The 24,457-nt window shown below is 41.1% G+C and overlaps 1 protein-coding gene across 1 annotated transcript in view; it reads right to left on the bottom strand.

The window, feature by feature from the left end:
- The window catches only part of DSCAM (DS cell adhesion molecule), a 416,982-nt gene that overhangs the window by 77,136 nt on the left and 315,389 nt on the right, over positions 1 to 24,457 (bottom strand). Inside the window, exons 17-20 of the mRNA XM_009283090.1 lie at positions 21,591 to 21,831; positions 19,861 to 20,007; positions 17,955 to 18,110; positions 7,529 to 7,662 (exon numbers count right to left, since the gene is read on the bottom strand). Of these exons, the coding sequence (XP_009281365.1) occupies positions 7,529 to 7,662; positions 17,955 to 18,110; positions 19,861 to 20,007; positions 21,591 to 21,831 (678 nt within the window). The remainder of the gene's footprint in view (positions 1 to 7,528; positions 7,663 to 17,954; positions 18,111 to 19,860; positions 20,008 to 21,590; positions 21,832 to 24,457) is intronic.

Raw genomic sequence — 24,457 nt, forward strand, 5'->3', positions numbered from 1 at the left:
TTGAATGCATGGAGTGCTGCCCCGGTGCAGGTGGCAGACCAGTAGAAAGCTTGTGGGTAAGGATCAGAGGACAGACCAGTACTCGTAGTGTTGTAGCAGGTGTCTGCTACAGACCTCCTGATCAAGAGGAGGAGGCAGATAAACCTGTCTTTAAGTAGCTGAAGAAAACCTCACAAGCACACATCTTGGTACTCATGTGTAACTTTTACTACACTGACAACTGCTGGAAGGGCAATAAGACTGGAAGCAAGCAACATAGGAGATTTCAGGAGAGTACTGAAGACCATTTCTTGATGGAGGTGATCAATGAACTGACTAGTGGAAATGCTCTGTTGAACCTGTTGCCCACAAACAAGGAAAAACTGGTTGAAGATGTGAAGGTCTATGACAACTTTGGTTGTTGTGACCATAAGACTGGAGCTCAAGATCCTGAGAGGAGTGATCCCATGGGAAAATGTCCCAAAGGGCAAAGGGGATCAGGACAGCTGGCTAATCTTCAAGGACAACCTCCTCAGAGCAAAAGAATGGTCTTTTGCAATGTATGAAAAGTTGAGCAAGCATGACAGAAGGCCAGCATGGATGAACATGTCGATCCTGATTGAACTCAAACACAAATTTTTTTGTGGAGGACAAAAGCAATAAGGGTTTCTTTAAGTACATCAGCAGCAAAAGGAAGGCTAAGGGGAGTTTGGGCCCATTGCTCAATGAGGCAGGGTACTTAGTGAAAAGGAATTTGGAAAGAGCTAAGGTACTCAATGCCTTTTTTGCCTGTTTTCACTGGTAAGCTTTGCCCTCAGGCCTCCAGGTCTCTGAACATTCTTGAAGAGTATTTGGGAGTGAAGCTGTACTCATAGTAGAGGGAGACTGAATCAGGGAGCACTTAAGAATCACTTAATTAGACATACAGAAACCCATGGTACCAGATAGGATACATGTGAGGGTGTTGAAGGAGGTTGCTGATGTCATTGTGAGGCTACTCTTGGTTATATTTGAAAGGCAATGGCAATCAGGGGAGGCTTCTGATCACTGGAAAAAGGCAAATGCCACACTCGTCTTCAAGAAGGGCAGGAAGAAGGATCTAGGTAACTACAGGCTGGCCAACCTAGTCTCAATAATATGAGATGGTTATTGAGCAAATCCTACTAGATGCCATTTTTAAACACATGAAGGAGAGGAAGGAACAGTTGACATGGACTTACCAAAGGTAAATCATGCTTGACCAACCTGATTGCTTTCTATGTCAAGGTGACTGGCACTGCGGACAAGGGGAGGGTGGTGGATGTTGTTTACCTCAGCTTTAAAAAAGCCTTTCACCCAGTCTTCCACAGTCTCGTTATCACCAGATTGTGAAATAGGGGCTGAATAAGTGAACAATAAAATGGGTGGAAAATTGTCTGCACTGCTGGGGTCAGACTTGTGATCAATAGTGCAAAGTTCAGCTGCAAGCCAATAATTAGTAGTATCCCTCGGAGATCATTTTCTGGGACCAATACTGTTTAATGTCTTCAGTAATGACCTGAGAGACAGAACAAGAGTGCACTGTCAGCAAGTTTGTGAATGGCCTGAAATTGGGGTTAATAGTTTATATGCTGTTTATATAGGGCTGTTGTTCAGGGAGACCTAGGCAGGTTGGAGAAATGGGATGACCAGAGTCTCATAAAGTTCAAAAAGAGCACATACAAAGTCCTGCATCTGGGATAGAATAACCCCGTGCACTAGTACAGCCTGAGGGCTGACCGTCCAAGAGGCAGCTCTGCAGAAAAGCAGGTCTGGTATTAGCAACTCTACATTCGTATGAATGTAGCCAGCAGGTCCGGGAGGGGATCCTTCCCTTCTACTCTGCACTTGTGAGACTGCATCTCAGTACTTTGTCCAGTCTTGGGCTCTCCAGTACAAAAAACCCATGGACATACTGGAGCAAGTACAGGACAGGGCTGTCAGGGGATGGTCAGGAGGCTGGAGCACAGTGCATACATGAAAGGACAGACTGAGCCAGCTATGTCTGTCAGTCTGTCCTGGTTTTGGCAGGGATAGAGTTAATTTCCTTCCTAGTAGCTGGTACAGTGCTGTGTTTTGGATTTAGGGTGAGAACAATGTTGATAACACACCCATGTTTTAGTTGTTGCTAGGTAGAGTTTACACTAGTCAAGGACTTTTCAGCTTCCCATGCTTTACCGACTGAGAAGGCTGGAGGTGCACAAGAAGCTGGGAGGGGGCACAGCCAGGACAGCTGACCCAAACTGGCCAAAGGGATATTCCATACCATGTGATGTCATGCTCAGTATATAAAGCTGGGGGAAGAAGAAGGAAGGGGGGGATGTTTGGAGTGATGGCGTTTGTCTTCCCAAGTAACCATTACGCGTGATGGAGCCCTGCTTTCCTGGAGATGGCTGAACACCTGCCTGCCCATGGGAAGTGGTGAATGAATTCCTTGTTTTGCTTCGCTTGCGTGCGCAGCTTTTGCTTTACCTATTAAACTGTCTTTATCTCAACCCACCAGTTTTCTCACTTTTACCCTTCCCATTCTCTCCCCCATCCCACTGGGGGGGAGTGAGTGAGCGGCTGGGTGGTGCTTAGTTGCCGGCTGAGGTTAAACCACGACACAGTCTTAAGAGAAGGCTCAGGAGAGACTTTATTGTCATCTACATTTGCTTCATCAGATGATACAGAAAAGATGGAGCCAAGCTTTTTTTGAAGCTGCAGGGTGGGAAAAGTTTTGACATGGGAAATTCTGATCAAATGGGGGAAAAGACATTACCATGAGACCATGGTCAAATATTGGAACTGGGACCCAGAGGGACTGTGGGATCTCCATGCATGGAAGTGTTCAAGACTTCACTAGACATGTCCCTGAGCAACCTGATGTAATTAAACTTGCTTTAAGAAGGGGGTCAGACTAGGCAACCTCCAGAGGAACCTTCCAACCTAAATTGTATTATTCTATGGAAGATTAAAAATGGGAATCCAGCTGGCCAAAATATGTGTACAACAACTGAAATCAAACACTGGCAGAGCTAATGTGCAACTCTCCGAGAAAAAGAAACACATTAGATTGCCACCAAGATGTTTCCTAAGTTAGACAGGGGAAAGGCTCCAATAAAACTCCTATGACATTTTAGGCCATTGGCAGTATTGTATGTCTTTCACGTCTGAACAATTTCTACGCACAGTTGCCCAAACAACTTCTGCTTTTAGCTTTCACTGTCAGGAAATCAGAGCGCGATAGCGAGGTCATCTTATTCCACATCTTAATATGAGTGGAACAAAGACAAGAACCAACTGACAATGTCCTGAAAAGGAAAATCACCAAGAAGGAGAGCGGTCTCCATTTATTATCCTTTTATAGTGCAGTTGTATTTACACGACTCCTTTCCATTAATCTCCAGGCATCCCATGGAGAAAGCAGAAGACTGATGCACAATTTAATGACCTGCTTTGCTGGAAACAGCAGGATAAGCCTGTTTAATATGTTTGCTCCTATTAGTGAATGACTGACCAATGGATCAGCCCCAACAAAACCCCAACAGCAACAACAATAATTACTGCACTTTTCTAATCAACAAAGCAAAATAGATTTTAATATGTGTATTTCTGATTGAGTGATGCCATACTGTTTGTTGACACCCAAATGACATAGTCGGTCTATATGTCTTCAGTTCTTAACCTCTCTCTGCTTTCCCTGTCAGTTCTAATGCTTTTTGAGCCCTTCCTGTACCAGGAAATCCTGCTTCTTAAGCTTCGTTCTCCTGCCTTCTTTCTGTGTTGCTTTTTACATGTTCTGAGATTACAGTTTCCCAGGCTGGCTAGCCATTGCATGCTTTGTGTCACAATGACCTTTTCCGGGCACTTTCTGCCATCTAAATTTTATTTAATCTAATCCCATTGATTCCTCCTTATGTAGTGTACTGACCTGAATGCAACAAGAGGTTGGTGGAGTTTTTTTCAGAAATGACCTGAATCTCATTTTCTTTTGCCCTTTTAAAAGTCCTGGCAATACAAATCAACCCAAGGCAGCAGGTGCTGGAGCAGCCACCTAAAGCAGCTCCCCCCACAACCAGGGAGAAGCCGAACCACCCTAGCTTCTTTGCTAGGATTCAAACCATGTGCAATGTCTATGGCACCATTGGGAAAAGCTACCCTGACAGGATGGGATGGCAGCCTGTGCTGCAGCTGATAGCACTGCCTGTTGCTTCCCTGAGGCCCGGGCAGAATGAGTGCGATGAGCGTCCTGCTGGTATGCTGGGGATAAGCACACTTAGAAGGAAGCTGGCCAATATGGGACCATTACAGGTGGTCTTGAGAAGCCAGCTCCTACAAGGAGTCAAGTGGGGTCAAGAACTGTGGGAATGTGGGCTGTAAGTTAGCACAGAGGATAATTATTTTAACTTAAATTCTGGTATGTTTTGTTTCTTATATTTGAAGAATGAAGGACCCATTAAGTCATATTTCTGTATTTTTTTCTATATTTGCAGAATAAAAAAGAGAAAATTCTGCCTAATAATACCTATAAAATAGTATAGGCACAACAATTAAACAGTATGACATTGGATCCTTGCTTGCCCTTTATCTTGGCTAGAGAATAGATTGCAGTGGAGAATAATTTTTATTTTTCACACATTAATTGTATTTGTGGCTTAAAACATCCCAGGCAAATACTGTCCTTAGGACTTAAAATATTTAAAAAGGAAATGTCTGCATCCTTCTGTACAGGGGCAGTAGAAGTTTTAACAGCTTCTGCCCTTGCAAAGCAAACTCGACTCTGCAAGAGGCAGCAAATCTTCATCTTATAATATCTCAAGGTCATATGAGGGTTGTGCTTTGTAATAAAAATGTGCACAATACGACAAACAGAGTTAATTTGTTTTCCTCTTGGTGACTTAAACACCAAAGCAGTGTTCTTGTGTAAAGGACTGTCTTGTTAGCCTAAGCGTCTAAAGTGTACTGTATTGACTTGTTCTCAGCACACACATACTGCTTGTAACATGCAATCTGCAAAGAATATAGCCTTCCCATAAGTTTACCTTTACCACTATCCTTTTCTCTTTCTCCTCACTGATGCTTAAAAATTGAGTTTGCCTTTCTGCTTAAATGGCAGATTTTTAGCAAAGTTATTTTGCAACCAAGGCTTTGACTGAAGGAAGAAGTCTGTTATGGAAGTTTTTATGGCTCTATACCTCCAACTACAGCGCTTGCTACTTATGGTGGCAGAAGAGATGATAAAGACACAGGTCTTCTGTTTATTCCCCTCCTCACCCTAATTTAAGACCACTTTCTCTGTCAACTACTTGTCTCTGCCAGCAGTGAATCATACAAGAACTTCTTTGGGATATATAGACCGTATCTGCACAGGAGTGTTATCATTCAAGCACCTCTGCAGCAGACTTGTTTCACTGCAAAGCTAGCTCTGAATAAAATAACTTTTTATTTCACAATCCTTTTAAGGATAAAAGATAACAAAGCATTTTGTTAGAAATAAAGTTGGGGGAGTGTGTCCTATATTAAACGTGTCCTGAGTTCTTGCATTTATTTAAAGATGTCCAACCTGGCTTCTGGAAACTGACCACTGGGTGTGATCACTGCCTCACTCACCACACAGGACTGATACAGAAGACCTGCTCTGTAAGTCACAACTCATGCTGATCTGCAAAACACTAGTGAGAAGTGGTACAGGGACTGTCCTCATAGATACATATTGCACATATATGTACACATACATGTATGTACACATATATATTTATATGTACACACAACCCCCTTCATGCACACAGGTAACAACAGGATAACTATAAATGTACACATTAACAATTAACAGAAAACACAAACACCTCCAAGTGCCTCTACCTCGGGCTAAGGTATACAGTGATACCCTCACATCATGCCATAATGAACATCACAAAAATATAGCAGTAAAATTCAGTACAGGCCAAGACCAGCAAAAAGAGTAACTATTCTTGTCATTGTCCATCACTGAGGCACTCCGAAAGGTAACCATATAATAAGCAGTCTTAAAAAAATAATTTTGTATATGCAAGAACTGCATATTAGAGAACAAAATTTTTAGCCGAGGTTGTTTATTTTCCTGGTGATGTAAACATACAAAAAATTGTTGCTAGCAAAGCCTCAGGAAGAAACACTGCAGCTTTGTGCATGGTAAGTAACTAGCAAGAGCCAGCAGCACCACCTGGTGTTCTCTCCAACCCCCCAGAGAAGCGCTTGGTGCCTGCTCGGACCAGAGCCCTAACGGCAAGGTCCAGTTCTGTAAACTCCGACCTCTTTAACCCACTGTGTGCCACAGAAATGTACGAACCATGATGGAAAAATCTCTGGCTAGTTTACATTTAAACGGTATGCTCAAGATAGTTTGGTTTGCATGACTACAATTATTAAATTAATGGAGTTAGGAGTCAGTAGTCCTGAAACATAAATGAAGCAAAGATCTCCAACCCTTAGCTTTGGAGGTGACTAATAAACCCTGCTTATAGCAGGGTGGACCAGTTTAAGCATAGCCATTGATGGACACGTGTGTTTTGCCCCGTCTCCCCTTGAGTACCTGCAGAATTAGTTCACTTGCTGGAAGAGTGGGTTGGGTGAGGCTGTGCCTGCCCGCAGGGTCCCATTCAGACATATCCTCAGGCCTTCCTCTCTCTTAGTCAGCTTTGAAAACAAGCCTGAGGCACTTTTGGAAATTTCCCTGTCAAACTGCTCCTACTTCTGGAACAATATTTTCCTTGTCTATTAAACTAAGATTACAGTTTGCAACTTGCAATGCTACCTTTGATGGGAAATCCTGCTTAAAAACTAAATCAAAACCTTGGATAAAAACTAAATAAGTACTTTTTCAATGCATATTAAAATAAATATGCATGGGTATTTACAAAGAGCAATTGGCCCTTGTGTTTAAAGATAGGTGGATTCCTTTGTGACTCAGAGAGAGAGAAAGATACCTGATATGCAATTCTATTTTTCTCTTGTCACTTTCTCAGTAAGTAATAGCACGTCGACCTAGTGTAGGCAAATACTCCAGGCACAAATAAGCTTATTCACAAGCAAATATGTTTGTTCATAAGTCAGTATGTTCTTTCACACATGAATACCCAAGCCGAAAAGGTAGGAACTTAGATGAAAACAGAAATCAGATTCAGCAATTTGGTATATAAATACACGCCTCCAGCTACAACAGGGCTCTACATAGCTTGCAGCCAGTCCTGTAAAAGGTCACTGAGTAAATTCTAAAAAAACTCATGCCTTAAAAGATACTCAACTTCAATTGTGAGTTTTGACATGATTTGTAAGTCAGCACTCTGCAACAAATCTTAAGTACTGCAAAAGTTTTATAGGTGGGAAAAACCAAAACCAACTCTGAGTCACCCTGTAGCCCTAGGATCCCCCTTCACCCTTGCTTAGGGGAAAGAACAAATGGCAGGAAAGGAAGCAGCAAGGAAAGCATCAAGCACTGAGCACCTGCAGACACACAATTTCAGCCTCGCAGGTCAGTGCTGCCTGTCTGCGGTTGCCCTGCGGGACTTACTGTGGGGTAGGGGTGTGAGCAGAAGACAGTGTATTTCCGAATGATGCCGTTCAGCTTGAGGGGAGGGAGCCAGGACACAAAGATGGTGGAGGCCGAAGCTGCAGCTGCTTTAACACCAGCAGGAGGACCTGGAACTGGAAAAACAAGATGTGTTAGAGTGGCCCAAGGCAGGCACTCGGTCATCCTAGTGTAATGGAGGAGCAAAAAGGAAAAGCAGAGCATGTCGCTTTGGTAACTGTGCCCCTGTGGACCAAGGCGGACAGCCTGTGTTAGGCATCATAGAATCATAGAATCATTAAGGTTGGAAAAGACCTCTAAGATCATCGAGTACAACCGTCAACCCAACACCACCATGCCCACTAAACCATGTCCCTAAGCGCCTCATCTACACGTCTTTTACATACCTCCAGGGATGGGGACTCAACCACTTCCCTGGGCAGCCTGCTCCAATGTTTAACCACTCTTTCAGTAAAGAAATTTTTCCTTACATCCAATCTAAACCTCCCCTGGCGCAACTTGAGGCCATTTCCTCTTGTCCTATCACTAGTTATTTGGGAGAAGAGACCGACACCCACCTCACTACACCCTCCTTTCAGGTAGTTGGAGAGAGCGATGAGGTCTCCCCTGACCCTCCTTTTCTCCAGGCTAAACAACCCCAGTTCCCTCAGCTGCTCCTCATAAGACTTGTTCCCCAAACCCTTCACCAGCCTCGTTGCCCTTCTCTGGACACGCTTCAGCACCTCACTGTCCTTCTTGTAGTGAGGGGCCCAAAACTGAACACAGTATTCGAGGTGCGGCCTCACCAGTGCCGAGTACAGGGGCACGATCACTTCCCTACTCCTGCTGGCCCCACTATTTCTGATACAGGCCAGGATGCCATTGGCCTTCTTGGCCACCTGGGCACGCTGCCAGCTCATGTTCAGCCGGCTGTCAACCAGCACCCCCAGGTCCTTTTCTGCTGGGCAGCTTTCCAGCCACTCTTCCCCACGCCTGTAGCGCTGCATGGGGTTGTTGTGACCCAAGTGCAGGACCTGGCACTTCGCCTTGCTGAACCTCATACAATTGGCCTCAGCCCATCGATCCAGCCTGTCCAGGTCCCTCTGCAGAGCCTTCCTGCCCTCGAGCAGATCAACACTCCCGCCCAACTTGGTGTCGTCTGCAAACTTACTAAGGGTGCACTCGATCCCCTCATCCAGATCATTGATAAAGATATTGAACAAGACCGGCTCCCATACTGAGCCCTGGGGAACCCACTCGTGACCGGCCGCCAACTGGATTTAACTCCATTCACCACAACTCTCTGGGCCCGGCCGTCCAGCCAGTTTTTTACCCAGCGCAGAGTACACCTGTCTAAGCCGTGAGCCGCCAGCTTCTCTAGGAGAATGCTGTGGGAGACGGTGTCAAAGGCCTTACTGAAGTCCAGGTAGACCACATCCACAGCCTTTCCCTCATCCACTAGGTGGGTCACCTGGTCATAGAAGGAGATCAGGTTGGTCAAGCAGGACCTGCCTCTCATGAACCCGTGCTGGCTGGGCCTGATCCCCTGGTTGTCCCGCTCATGCCTTGTGAGCGCCCTCAAGATGAAGCGCTCCATAATCTTCCCCAGCACCGAGGTCAGGCTGACAGGCCTGTAGTTCCCCGGATCCTCCTTCTGGCCCTTCTTGTAGATGGGCGTCACATTGGCGAGCCTCCAGTCGTCCGGGACCTCCCCCGTTAACCAGGACTGCTGATAAATGATGGAGAGTGGCTTGGCGAGCTCCTCCGCCAGCTCCCTCAGCACTCTCAAAGTGAAGGAAGCAGCCTCCGCACTGCTCACACCAGGGAAGAGGGTTTGGAGGGCTGTGCACCTACCCCTGAGAGGGGAAAGGCCCTGCTTCAGAGGGCCCTGAAGCAGAAGCTGCCTCTGATGGTTAAACTTCTGTGAAGAATCACACCCAGCCTACGTGCATGCAAATATGTTGGCTGTGGCCAATGAAAATTGCCAAAAAACATACTATTATAAATTGTCAATTTTGAAGACATAAGTCATGCCAAATGATTATTCGCTGTATAAATAATATGCATGTGAACAGTTTAATGGGCATACACAGTAGAGCTGTGAATTTAATGAAGTAGAGAACTGATGAGCTGTAGACCCATGCAGTTAGCACTGCCTGACGTGACCCAGGTCTAGCTAGTGGCGTGATGTGTGAGCAGACATATGGTCATGCAGTCTCCTTCTCCCCAGCCTTGCCCTCAGCAGCTCAGACCTCTATCTGGCACTGCAGAATGTAACACATATCTATTTCTCTAATTACAGTAGCTATCTATATAAGCCATTGAAAACTGCCACAGAAAAAGAGAAAAAAACCCCTCCTCTCTAAAACCACATGGAAAAAACTTCAGCCAGGAAATGCTAAAATCTTGGTACATAACCATAGCTGTATCTCTTCACACACTTGCATTTTGAGAAAGACTTTAATTTCATGAGCGTATGTTATTTTTCAAACACACATTACACTGTACAATGTTCTCCAACTTTGGAACCACTCTTATACTAATGTGAAAAAATTCAGGCATGTTAGATTATCACATTACACATAAGCTGGCACTTAAACAAAATAGCAAGGGCTACAATTAACATTTGAATAAATTGTTTTAAATTTTCCTGAAAAAAACCCCACTCTTTTGTCTACAGAAAATTATTTTAAAATATTTTTAAAACTGTAAAAATAAATAATTTGAAATATCTTTTTAATACTGCATGTAGAGGATATTCATGTTAAATTATTAAAATAGATATGTCATACTGGAAATTACTACGTATGGTATTAAAGACAAAATGAAACATTTTGATGGACTCTGTTTTCTGCAGAACTTTTGGTTCATGAGGAATCTAATATTTTTGTCTAATTTCAAGCAAAACAACCAAAATGCTAGAATTTCCAGTAAAATTACCATTCCAATGCTTGATCATCTTTCTTTACTTTCACAGAAAACAGTTATTGTGCAATATAGATGGAAAAACCCTTGTCTAGCAAGCTGATCTTTGGAGATGGATCCCTAATCTTGGTTCTACCTCATTTAAGTAATTAGATATTATGGTGGTAAAAAACTTTGCCTATAAAGAGAAGCCAGACAGCCTGGGGTCTATATTTGCTTAGCTTTGTGGCTACCTAATTCAGGTTGTAAAAAGCATATAAAGAGAACTTCAATTTTGTATCTGAACAGGTACTACTGGAAAATGTAAGAAAACTGACAGATAGGCACCACTCAGTGCAACATTTCTGAATATGCGTTTTCTATTTATAGAGTGTTGAGAAAGCTAATAAGGCATCAAGTGAGAATGTCATGATTATAATTGCATGCAAACCCAGCCCCTCTCTGCAAAGGGGCTAATTCAGTTAGCAGTTCTATCTGATGCAGAGTAAATATTGATGTTTGACAGCATTCAACTTGTTATTTATACCCAGCTCATTAGAAATGCTATTTGCTCCCGCTGCTGAAGAGTGAAAGCTAGCTCTCCAGGGTAATTACTTAACCCATAGGAGGATTCCTTTATGGTTAGTAATGTTTTCTGGAAATCACTGCGAATATATGTATGAGGTTAAAGTAATTTATTGTTAAATTAGGGTGTGATCTATAGGGACAGGTTCTGATGGTAATTGGTCATTGCTGTCAACAGCTGAAGGATTAACTCAAAATTCATCTAGCATTATCCAGTCAATGGACATACGTGGAAAATATTACTTGTCATTGGACTGCTGTATTTCTGTCTAGCATACAGAAATAGGGGCTAGAAAGAAAGTCAGGAAGCTATATAGTCAAATTTCTGAAGTTTTTCTAATCCAAAGACCCCTCTGCCTCATTGTGGAGGGGTTGGAATCAAGCAACAATTTTTGCAGTGGTGCTGAAATTACTCTGAATGTTCATTTATTATGCCTCTTTTTGCTACATTGTCTTTGTTTGCTGGGTTGTGCATGTGGAAATGACTGTGTGTGGGGAATTGTTTACATTTCCTTAGCAAGAATTCTGCAGACTGTCATCTGACGCCTTACAGACCACCACTGTCTTGGGTCCAGAGCGTAAAGTCATTGTTCAAACTCATCCCCTGGACGTAAACAAGATTATTATGAGTTAGCTCAGCATTAACTGAAACATTTGTTACTAAACATGGGTTCCTTGAGTATCTGAAGAAGTTGTAGTGGGGGAATGCAGTGCCTGCCTTATCTTGGAGAGGAAAGACCCCAGTCTTGCTCTGCTAACTTAAGGTATTTTCTCTCATTGCCATTGCATCCCATAGCCTTACTAGCTTCAGTCATTATGAGACAGCAGTGTCAGGAGACCTGGGCTGTCTGAATTCTCCATGGATCTTTATTTAGCACACTGATTCCCACAGATCCCAGCAAAGACAAGCTAAATGTGCACAATACCATAGTTTCTTTTTTCCATGGTCACCAGGGGTAAAATAATGGTAAGAAGCCGGAGGACAACCAGGGCAGGGCACAGAGAAGCCGAGGACGAGGACTGCTTCTAGCCAACTTTGCAACCTTCCAGGGAGCAGATTTGGCAAATTTAAGATCAGAGATGGCCTCATTCTCCAGCTAGCAAGGCTTTGAAAGACGTGGAAATAGCATGCTGCTTTCATGTGGAGGAGAACAATTTGTATTCTTGACAGTGCAAGCAAAATGCTAATGCAGAAAAGGCAATTATAATGATACAACTAGTCCGGGAAAAAGCATTTAGATGTGCCAGATAATGGGGAGGAGCTCCAGGAACTTTCTCATTCCCCTTTTCATAAGCAGAGAGATTATCACCATTTTTCTTCACAGTACTGAACAGCAGGGAGGCAAATGCACAGAGCGTGGTGCATTTAAGAGAGATATCACCGATATATCAGAAAATTGAACCCTGCTCCGTAACAGGTTTTTAATTCTGCACCACACAAGACTATCCTATTGACTGTTACATTTATGAAAAACAAAACAAAATAAGCTCCTGACTGCTGCTGGTAGTGCCTTTGTTCATGTAGATATCCCACCTACAATTTAGACCTATGCTAGCCAAAATACATTCACATGTGCTGTCCACCCCTCATTCACTCTGAACTGGCCTCATATTAATCACACCATTTCTATCAAATCCTGCCAGTTTCACAATGGGAACATTTATTATTCTGGACCTTTTTTTGTTAGTCAAAAAGATAAAATTGGAGAACTCTGACAATAGAAAAAAATGCTTTAAGGTGTCATTAAGGGCAATTTTCCATCATAGGCTAGGTGATAGAACTGCACAGCCATCCTCATCAGCTGAACGAGCCCAAGCAGAGCTCTGCTCCAAAGAGTACTGAACGTACACTTGACTGGATTTATGCTTATTCATTTTAGAATAAATATAAAGCTTTGTCAGCTGGTATCTGTACATCCATCTCTCTCATGCCAATCACCAGGAAGCCTGGTGTCCAGAGAGAGAATGGAGAGGAGGAAAATCCCTCTGGATTCAGGCAGAGTCTTACAATGAGGCTGGCAAAGGGGTTTAGTGTTATTCCTCCTTCCTCTCTGCAGCTAGTCCCTGCTGCTCCCTTGCTGCAGCTTTCCCCTTGCTCTGAACGCCGACCTCTCAGGCAGAGGATGAACTAGAAGGACAACACTGCTGCATCAAGCAAAGTCTTCTGTGGTATACAAACAGCTTTCTGTGCATAAGAATGCATTTTCTCAAAAGAAACTGATAGGAGAGAGAAACATACATCCTCCTGCACCACAGAAACCCCAGAAGCAACCTCTGTCAGACACTTAGTAAAAAGCAGCCACACCAGGCCAAATTGCCAATTGCAGGAAGCTTTCCCTGGGAGGGGGCTCTGGGGGCCGTGTCCTCTGCTGGCCAGTTCTGCCCAAGGTCAGAGGTGCTGCTGCCGCCCAAGGTGCTGCATCATGTGTCGGGCATGTACGGGGAGCAAATTCATTGTCTCATCTACGGTTTTCTCATATTGCATTTGCAGTGCAGAAACAGAGAGGGAATTTGTCAACCCCCCATTGCTACAAAGTGGAGTAGCTTTCGAAACCGTACTTTGAACACAGCGAGAATTTGAAGAACTACTTTAATTTTTAATGATTTAGTACATTAAATCCTCAGGTGAAGAGGACAATTGGCTTATTAGAAACTGTAAAGTGGAAAGGGTAGGATACAAAACCGCAATGAATTCTTAAAAATTGGGCATTTCTGCTTGGCTTATTTTTCTGCCAGGAGGAACTTCAAGAAGAGCAGTTTCTTTTTCTGAAGGGGGAAAAAAAGCTAGACAAAACCCATAAATATGATCACATTGAAAGGAAAGCTCCTTTCCGATTATTCACTAGAGCTGTTCCCATTTCCTAAGCTGATCAGCAGCAGTGTCTGACCTCTGGTGTCTAACATCAGTATCAAACATTACAAGAAATCGAAGCTTCAACTCATTTCATCCAGGCTGACTGCTCTACTCCCTGGGTTAGTCTTATTTTGCCACATTGGAGATTTCAGGCCTGTTAAAGAAATTTTGGCCTGATGTCTTTAAGCTGAACACCAACAGAGAAGTCACAGGAGGCCATGATCTGCCTTTCAACAGCAGCAATGGAACACGCTGCACCACTGATTTTATGAAGAAAAGTTTCCCCTAACGTAAAAGAAATGAAAAAAGAAAAAGAAATTAATGGCGTGATATGGCCTCATAGTAATAACGATGGAGAGGGCTTGGCAGCCACTTAAAAATATCTCAGATTTACAGATTTTATTAGAGGAGGGTGGAATATCTTGTGTCACAATTTTAGCCAGAGAAGGTCTGGGAGCAGAGATATAAGGTTTCCAGATCTAAGCTCTGTTAAGATTGCAATTATTTGTATTTCACATGCTGAGAGAGTATTCAAACTAACATTAGGGCAGGATCTTTTAGGTGCACTGAAATTAGTCCTACTGATTAATCCTCTACCAGAGCCTCTTTTCCTTAGAAAATTACAGAAGAAATGTCTGTTCTTTCTGAGGAATGAGGCACCTGGTAGATACATATAGTTTGGCAATGTGAATGGTCTTTTCCCATTTAACTTCCACAGCCTTAAGGATGCTTAGACCCGGGACTTTGGTTTTGGCTTATGTTCAATTGCAGCCCTTTATGTATTCCCCTCTAAATCTTTACTGCCTTTAATAAAAAGTTGTGAAGCTGAAGCAAAACATGAAATCATTGTATTTTCTGGAAACGCCTTTCAGTTTAGTTTTCTGGACAAAAGATTTACTGAGTGGAACCACTGTGAGGCATCAGAAAACATCTGAAAAGGTTAGTCATGCTGCCTCAGGGTGAATTATTGCTGAACTGCCAGGAGGATTAAAGATGAGAGATGAGCCTTTGCACAGCAGCCAAACATGGTCAGAGTCTATGTGCTTCCCACACCTCAGGGCCTGTCTGATCTCAGAAAGGGAGAGAGCAAGAGACCCACCAAGAATTAGGGAGAAGCAAACTGGGAAGAGGTGGGTTAAGAGGAAATGGCCTCAAGTTGCGCCAGGGGAGGTTTAGATTGGATGTAAGGAAAAATTTCTTTACTGAAAGAGTGGTTAAACATTGGAACAGGCTGCCCAGGGAAGTGGTGGAGTCCCCATCCCTGGAGGTATTTAAAAGATGAGTAGATGAGGCACTTAGGGACATGGTTTAGTGGACATGGTGGCGTTGGGTCGACGGTTGGACTCGATGATCTTAGAGGTCTTTTCCAACCTCAATGATTCTATGATTCTATGATTCTATAAGGAAAAGAAAAAAAAAAGGAAAAAAAAGAAAAAAAAAGAAAAAATTTGAGGCTTCTGATGTTTCAGAACTGTTGCAAACTGGAGACAGGTCACAGGAGGTGGACCGGTATATGTGTCAGGGGAGGGAGCAATGGGCACAGTAACCCTTCAGATAGGAAATACTGTTACAAAGCAGCAAGTTATCCATTGCTCTCCCTGGCCAGCAGGGCAAAGAGAAGTACTTAGCCCACTTTGCAGCAAAAGAGATTGCATTAAGGTGGATCCTTAACTGGTACAGGATACTTAGGGAGGCTATGGAGTCCTCATCACTGTGAATTTTGGAGAAAACTTTAGTAAATATCAGTGGTGGCTGAGATGTATCTGATCCTTTTTAGAGCAGAGGAATGGTCTTGGTGAGGTGTAAGCAACCTTTCAGGAGCAGTACACCATGTTTTTGTTGTCCCCAGTGAGAGACAGAGGTACTGCTGGCACCACTTCTGATCATTTCCAAAAGCTGAAGGAACCTCACACAGAGACACCTAGGCAAGTTTTGGTAGCTTGCAGCTCCCATCAAGTTTTTAACTCAACAGAAACCAGTGCATGGCATTCCCAAACAGCCGTTATGACTTCTCCAGCATAGGTACCATGAAGTGCTGACCCAGGAGCCAGGGCTTGTCTCTACAGGTTGGCTTTTCAGGGATTTCTGGAAGAATGCTCCTTATTGTCCCCTGACATTGGACTGGCCGGCCAATTTGACACATAAGGCAACAGGCTGCAATGTTGCTCAAAGGCACAGACCAGCAAGCACATTCTTGCTGTCGTCAGGGGTGCTCTGACATGAACTGTATCTCCCTGAGACCAGCCTGTCCCCGAGCTCCTGGAGCAGTGTGGGACAATCCCCCCGTCTCCTGGTGGCTTAAGTACCAGTCCCAAGGTTCTGGGGTGAGAGCGCCTTTGTGTTCAGATAGTATTCAGGGAAAAGTTGCCATGCTGGGATCCACTTGACAAAAAGTAACTTGAAAATGCAGCAGGTGATCTTACAGTCCTCTTATTTTTCAGATTTTTCTTTGAAACAAAACCATCTACCTCCAAACACGGAGTGTCTCAAGAGCACCTGACTCAGGACTTAGGTACTCCAAAGTAGTTGTTCAAGGACTTTAGGGTGGGATCAGAATGACCTAACATTCAGTGTTTAAGACACACAAGTCTATAGCTGAGCAAATTGTCCTTGGCAGTTTCAGACTAGGTGTGGTACCTTGAGACAGTTTTAAACAGAGCCACTACTGCAAGCTGATGCAGGATCTCAGTGATACCTACATCTAGCAAGTCCAGGAAGTAGACCTACGTTAACCAACATTGCTACATGCCTAAATTTCCTCACATTTCTCAGCTATAAGACATTCACTTACTTTCTTTGCTGTTAATTAAACTTTGATCAAAGTAATGGAAAATATTAAGCGCATGAAAATACAACAAGGAACAAATAACTCATTTGATAATGTAAGAGAAAATTTTAGAAGTCCCCTGGATACAACTACAGTTGAGGCTAGGTGACGTTACAATGTATGTAAATTTTAGAATGAGTGCCTTAATATTTTATTGGAAAAAATTAATAACTTTTATCAAGTCATTTTTTTAATGGGCAAAAAAATGCAAAACATGCATCAAGTTAGTTAATCTACTGAACCTACTTTCTTGGCACTTTTGTAAATCTCATTACAAATTAAAAAATTGACAAATTAAATCATATATTCATGAATGACCAGTAAACTGGTCATAATAAAGTAATAAAGTAATAAAGAAAAATCCATTGACTAATTTCCTTTAAAAATATTACATAACTCACAGGAGAATTTACCAATCAAACATTATTCAAGTAACTTCATTGCTAGGACTGTGTGCCTTTTTATTTCTGCCAAAAAATTATTGATCCAGATTTTCAAAAGTGTTTAGGGATCTAAAGATGTATTTGTACATCTCACGGGTTTTTCAAGGCATTATACAGGTTAGGGACAAAACTCCCCCTGAATTTGAAATTCTAGTCCTTGAGAAATAGATCAGTATGTGGCATCCTACTGAGGCAACCTGAAGTGATTTCCATAGTTAAAGTTACAAGAAAGCGATTATGAAATCTCGTGTGTGTGTGTCTGTGTGTCTGTGTGTGATTAAAAGTTTCTTAAACTTTCAGCATCAAGACTTAAATTTTCCATGCTTTGGTCTATGAACAAAGGCAAGACGTTTTTGTTCTTCATTTTGCTTTTGAAGGAAGAGGTGTTTGGAGGATTTTTTTTTTTTTATATACTGAAAAAAATCTTCTTAGAAGCTTATAAGTTATATAAGATCGTCCCAGAATAGTCTCTCCTCTTTTCCCCATTTTCAATCACTTTGAAAGAATTAACTCAAACCCTCTCAAAATTCTCAAATAAGATCCTGAAGTATTTGGGGGGGAAAAAAAAAAAAGACAAACTTGCTCAGATCATTAGTGTTAGATACAAACTTCTGGCTCACCTGAACTGGAGTCTTGGAAACAGTCAGATTGTTTTCAAAGCTGCGGGTGCATGCTTCTCTCCATGTGCTCCTAACTCAAGACCTCCAGAGAGAAATCTCACTCTGCATGTTTGTGTACAATATTTGCACTATTTTGAAAGCCTGAGACATACAAACATTTTGTGGAAGTGGGAATGGAAAATGTTTTACTCCTTACCATCTTCTTTAGTGCGGGTGAAAATTTGTTCACTTCTCACTCCATCTCCAGCTCGTGTAAAAGCCAACACCTGAATGCTGTAGTTGGTGTATTTTTCCAGGCCATCAAGCTCTAGTGATGGCTGTGTAGTAGTGACATTCTTTATCTCTCCTAGCTCTATAGAATAAAAAGGAAGTTGAGTTATTGCCAAGTTCAGTCTTCTCCCTGCTATTGATACCAGCTGTGGAAATCCTGGGGATTAAAGAGTATAGCAGAGAAGTAATGTTTCATTATTATAAAATAGCAATGAATTGTAATAAACTAAAATACCTTCCTTTGTGTCCTGACTTCTTACCATTCAAAGCAGACCCAGTTTTCATTTTCAAACTATTTTTTTGTAATTTTTTTAAATACAAGGAAGAGAATTGAAAATTTCTGCAAGTAATAAGATTTTTCATAAAGAATAGATAAGAAGAGATTATTGCAAAACATTCCCTAAAGCAAAAATGAGAAAGTCAGTTATCTTCATAAAGATTTTCTGGGTTTGAGAAAGACCATTTCTCATAAGGAAAAACAAAAAAAAAGTCCCTTTATTTTAAAATATGTAGCAAGTGCTGCTGCAAAGCACTTGATGGCAGTAATACCAGCTAACAATAGATTTAAACACAGTAAAAACAGATTTACTTGCAGAAAGATGATGCACTTCATACGAATCTTTTTTGCAGCAAGCTAAGTAGTACAACCCATATGGCAAAAAAGCTTTAAACATATTTAGGGCAGAAAATAAAGCTGAACGAATGAAGAAAATCCAGTTTTAGGCACTACATGAACATCATCTTTCTTCATCATGTTGTAGGACATCACAAAGGAGCTTAGACGTTCACTGATAATATTCACATAAGATCTGATCCAAAGACTACAGGCATCACTGAAAATATTTAATTTTATGTCCGTCATGTCTACATTTTTATGTGTGCTTCTCATATTTTTTATCTGTATTTTTAAATGTACAAAGCAATTGGTGGTTTATTTTCAAATATTTTTGACTTTAACATTACCACCAGTAACAATGGGCCTCTGCGTTACATTTCCACTCCGAGTTCCCCTTGCTACATTAACAGAGGCCAGGATTTGCAAGACAATTGCATATTAGAGTGTACTATGATCCTGATGGATGAAAGCAAAAGAAGGGAGACAGCTCATTGCCCTAGAGCTGTGAAAATTCAGCAGGGCAAATAGGAATAAGGGCATGTGCATCTCAAACCCACTAATATTTAATTTACAAGAAAGGTCGTACGTAAAATTATTGTCATGTGATAAATTGCAGACTAGTAAGGTATCTCATTTCTCCTTTGATCATTTCACTCATTCTCTGCTCAGGAGTCTATTTCCCTAGGAATTGCGCTGAGAGTACAAAACATAAGCACAATAGAAGAGGCTGGCATGGAAATAACAAGCCTTTTCCACAAATGTTTCCTTTTTTTGCCCTCAGCTGTGCAGATGAAATGCATCCTGTCAAAATAAGCCTCTCAAGTAGGCAACTAGCTAAGCAAACAGATAACCAACCAAACTAAAATAAAATACAGGATTGGGCAGGTATGTTCTAGGTTCATATCATCATTCTTTAGAAAAGAAAACTGCTGGACTTTGTAACTGAGATTAAATTTTCTCACGTCATTTTGGGTACTATGTCAGGTCTATGGAGTGTTGCAAACCCATGGCGGAAGCCTTCCCCGAGGCCCCCTCCAGGCAACTTTGCAATGACTGCTGCTCTGTTAAAACTCTATGGAAAATGGCTTCCTTCATAGGTAGATGAAGCTTTCTCTAAATCAAAAAGAAAAGGAAGTACAATGCCTTCACAGCAGAGAGTAAATGATATAAAGGCCACATATGGCTTGTTACTTGGCAATAGCTTGATTTCTCTCACCTCCGTCCAAGAGATTGGCCCAGTAGATAACCCTGAATCCTTGCAGAATCCCATTCAGCGTTTCTTTCGCCAAAGTTGACCAAGAAATAGAGATGGTTTCTGGTGATGTGGCAGTGGCTTGCACGTTCCCTGGAGGGCAACTGGGCACTGGAATAAGATATTCACCATTTTTAACTCAGTGAATACGACTCAATGTTTACCCTTCGGCTACACTTTCAATTTTCATTGCTATGCCACCACCCATTATTTAATTAGCAGTTACATGCTGTTAACAATGCAAAACCTTTATTCTTGCTACAATCCAAAAGTTTCTGCAAGTGCAGCTGATTTCCCTTGAATAACTTTCGATGTACTGCTTCCCCACTTGCTGACTAGTCCTTTAATAGGTTTTTTGTTGCTTCTTTTGAAAGAGAAATGTGTCTTAGGGCTGAAATAGGCAGAATATTCTGTAAGCAATTTAAATACATTTTTTAAAGTTTGCAGCCAAATTGCCGTCTTTCTGGACAATTCTAATGTCTCTCTAAAATTGGTGGGGAGTGGAAGTGGGCACATCTTTAAAAAATATTGGAAAAAAATATTCATAAAATATTTTCACTGACATTTAGACAAAATTGGAAAAAGTCAGCCAAATCTAAGGCATTTCTGTTGGCCATTTAGTGTCAAAGCAATATAGCAGTATTAGTATTTGGCATTGCTTTTAAAGCTCATGACATCTTTAATTCTGAGAGGGACCCAAAAATTGAGTAACGACCAAAAAAAAACATTGCCAGAAAAAGTAAGCATGCTGGATTCTGAAGAAAAAAAATATTCTTTATTACAATACAAGAGAGATGCACGTGTGAGTATATTGCCTTCTGAGGTCTTACGGTGATCTGTCTAGGCCTAGAAACATTTAGAGTAAATGGAAAACACCAGCCTTCCATGAAGCGTATGCCTCAAAATCTGTAGCTCTTGAGAATTTTAGATTTGTGCTTTTCCATTTCCCCCATGTAAAAAGTCAGATTCCTAGCTGGCACTGACTTCAGTACACTGATGCCAATTTACAGTAGCTGAAAATCTGACCTACACTATCCTTCAGGATTATTATTTGCTTTTATTCTCCTCTAAAATATCGGGCTCTTTTTGGATATAGAATCATTCTCTTTTTCCACTAGAGGACTCCCTCTCATTGCTTGAGAAGTGCTTTTTATGCAGTTTGGAAAAAAAAAAAAAGTCTCAATTGTTCCTTGGATTAGACAGGTTAATTTTGTCTGAAATAACAATGATTTTTCTCACATTAGTTTGGATATCCTTGAAAAAAACACACATCTCTCTTTAGGCTGACAAGATAAAGGATTGTGCAGTACAAGAGCTCTAGGTTTCACAGCAGGTTCTTTTGAAAACAAAAGAAAGCCAACAAAATTAACAGTATCACTTCACCTTTCAGAGTTTTACTCTCAAAACTATGATGAGATCACTATGAAGCTATGATGAGATCACAAGATTTACAAATGTGTAAACACCAGAGCAATAGGCTTCTTAATGAAAGCTATGGTCTTAGTCAATATAATTCACAGCAGGATATATCACATTAGTAGTTAATATATTACAGGTGTTAGATACAGTAGACAGCTGGATGGAAAGAGACTGACCAATGAGCACGTATTCATTGCAAGAGATGCAGAATCATCCAGGTAAATAAATGTAACATTAATAATATGTCCCACGGTAGCTGTTTGCCAAGGACCTACCATCCTCAAGAGTAGTGGTGATGATTTCCTGAGAAGAAGGTCCTATTCCAGCCCGGTTGCAAGCCTGGACTACCATGCCATACTGGGTGAATTTTTTCAGGTTATTCAGCGTATAAACTTCACTGTCCCCAGTGGTATCAATACTGATGATGTTGAACTGGAAATTGCCCCCTGCACTGTACTCCCGATAACCTATCTGGTATCCACGAATAATTCCATTTTGCAAGTGCTTCTTTGGAGCCTAAACAGAATATGAAAGATTACACATTAAGTTACATTACACATTACATGTCTCCAAAGTCAAGTTGTTCCCCTTAAAATTTTTGAAATATACACAAAGTCAACATTTTTTCGTAACCAAATGCAAGTCTATTTCTAGGTAACAATTTGAAAATACTTCCTGCACATGAAGTAGTAACTTTTTACCATGATATATACATTTCAGGTGCAGTTTGTTCTAATTTGTGCATTCCTGTGCTAAAAGAAAGACCTTTAAATGGTTCATACACAGAAAAATCTGATAAGGAGATATTCTTGAGTTATAATTTGAATTTATAATATTTTGTTTTCTTATCAGGTGAATCAATCAAAGTTGAGTTGATAAGGGTATATTTGCATTACAGGCCTACCATTCACTACTAATCGTGTTTTTTGCCAGAAGCCCTTACCATTCACTCACTAAATCTTAAGTAAGGCATTTATTGATCTGTTGAAGGCAGTCACATAAGTTTATTCAGCTAGATGTATTAGGAAAATTTTACGCTGTGCTTTGAAATATGCTTCTGTTCATTCAGTGTGTAGTGTGGAAAGATGATTAGATAATGAGTGCTGAAGGCAATGATGAATTGGAAAGCAGGGATTTGCATACTGAATAGCTACTAAAACAAGGTGTACAATATCTGGCATTCAGGAATATGGACAGTACAAAATGGTTGGCCATAGCTATGTACTGTATTTCTCAGTCACAGTGCAAGATTCCCTGGTACCCGACTAGTGGAAATCATTTCTGTACTCTGCAATGTAAAATGTAGTCTAGAGTAAAACAAGGATTGGCATCTCAAGGAAAAAGCCTGTTATTGACAAAAATACCTATTAAAATTCCATTTAAATAGTACTGGACTAATTTCAATATGTGATAATGTTCCTGTCTGATTTTCTATGTATATCGGCAATGAGTTAAACCAGCAGAGGCAGCAATTTCTGTTGTTACTGCATCCCATCAAATCTACTGAGGAACACATTCTCAAGAAGAACGCTCTTTTCTGCCGCAGAACCTGTCTGTTTCAGCAAGTTTATAGTCCACTGCATTAAAGTCTCACTGGAGCTAAGAAAGCCAGAGTGGGATTTGCCTTTCATCCACTACCAACAAATCATTGCTCTGCAAAAGCCAGCACCCTCTCCGTATTTAAAATGTATCACTGGATGGATATGACTGGTTGAATTATCTCTTCAGGTGCTTTATTTTTTTTCTCCCTCCTGCCTTCAGAAACAGAAACAAAACTTGAAGCAAGGATATAATTTCCACTGTACTACTTCAGTTCCTCCGGTACTAACAAGCTCCCTGCAAGCGTGGTGCTGTCCGTTCTGGTGTAGATGACCGAATTAGGAGATTCAACTCTTGAGCGCCTTGTAAGGCACGCTGCAGGGATTAGAACTGTGTTTTTGGAATCTAAGAGTATAATTGTTTCCTGTTTGAATATTTCTGTGCTTTGTTGTCAAAAAACTCCCAACTTCTTTAGAAACAGGTAGGTCTTTTATTATCAAAACACTTTGTTTGCAAGTGCGTTACCCATTCTGAAAAACTCCATGGCTTCATGATCTTTAACTGATTGCAAAAGGTGTTTTTTTTAAGCTGGACTCTGGGGTGGAAACTAAGGTCAGATTTTTTTTTTTGTTTGAGGTTCAGATATCTTCATAAGATAAAGCTGTTTGACTCCATCTGAGAAGAAAATAACTTTATCACATTTAAATAATTAAATAATTCAGGGTGAATTGTTTCATTAGCTGAAGGATTTCAAATTCTCTCCTAGTTAAAGGCTGCAACTGGAACATTTCCATGAGTTACCACGGATGGCTTTTGAACAAAAGTTGTTGCCACAAACACACATTGCACCTTGAAATCACAAGCAACGTGCATAAAACACATACACCACATAATGTAGTGCATGTATTGTTTTGTGATTGGCATACGCTGCCTACTGCCCCATTAAGGTGCTGTATGTACGTACACTATATACTATAAGGCATGCACTGTATACCAAGAAAAAGTGAGCATACACCTTGTACATAACAGATTACAGAAGCAAATAGCACTTACATTGGAACACATATATCATACGGTAAAACAGAGGGAACATAATGATAAAACTGAATCGTACATTTACTATGCATTGAAATGTTCTCAGCGCAGGACTATAGCCAGAATAGCTTCTTCACTGGGAATTCTGCAATTATATACTTTCTCATTTTCAATTGGAATAAAATGGAAAATTTTGCATTTTTCATGAAACATCTTTATAATTGTTTTAGGTCAAGGGAATTTTTTCTTTAAATAAAATATCAACATTTTACTTCTTTTTTTTTCACTTTGAAACATTATACAATATAAAACAAGCTCAAAGTCACTTCAGAACAAAGCATTGAAATGTTCTGTTCCACAAAAGTTCAAATGTTCCTTGTTAGTACTACCTAAATGCTTCATTTTGGATTGACTTTTTGCACAAATAAATCATTTTTGATATATACGCCTTCTTGTGTATAGACACATTTTTTGGTAGAAAATTCAGTGAAGCAACATTTGTCTGTGACTAAGTGTTCATGGGGAAAAATATTGTTACCCTTGTCAGGAGTCATAGAACATTATGAAA

Source organism: Aptenodytes forsteri, unplaced genomic scaffold (genome assembly GCF_000699145.1).
Source record: "Aptenodytes forsteri isolate BGI_AS27 unplaced genomic scaffold, ASM69914v1 Scaffold2, whole genome shotgun sequence".
Taxonomy (NCBI): domain Eukaryota; kingdom Metazoa; phylum Chordata; class Aves; order Sphenisciformes; family Spheniscidae; genus Aptenodytes; species Aptenodytes forsteri.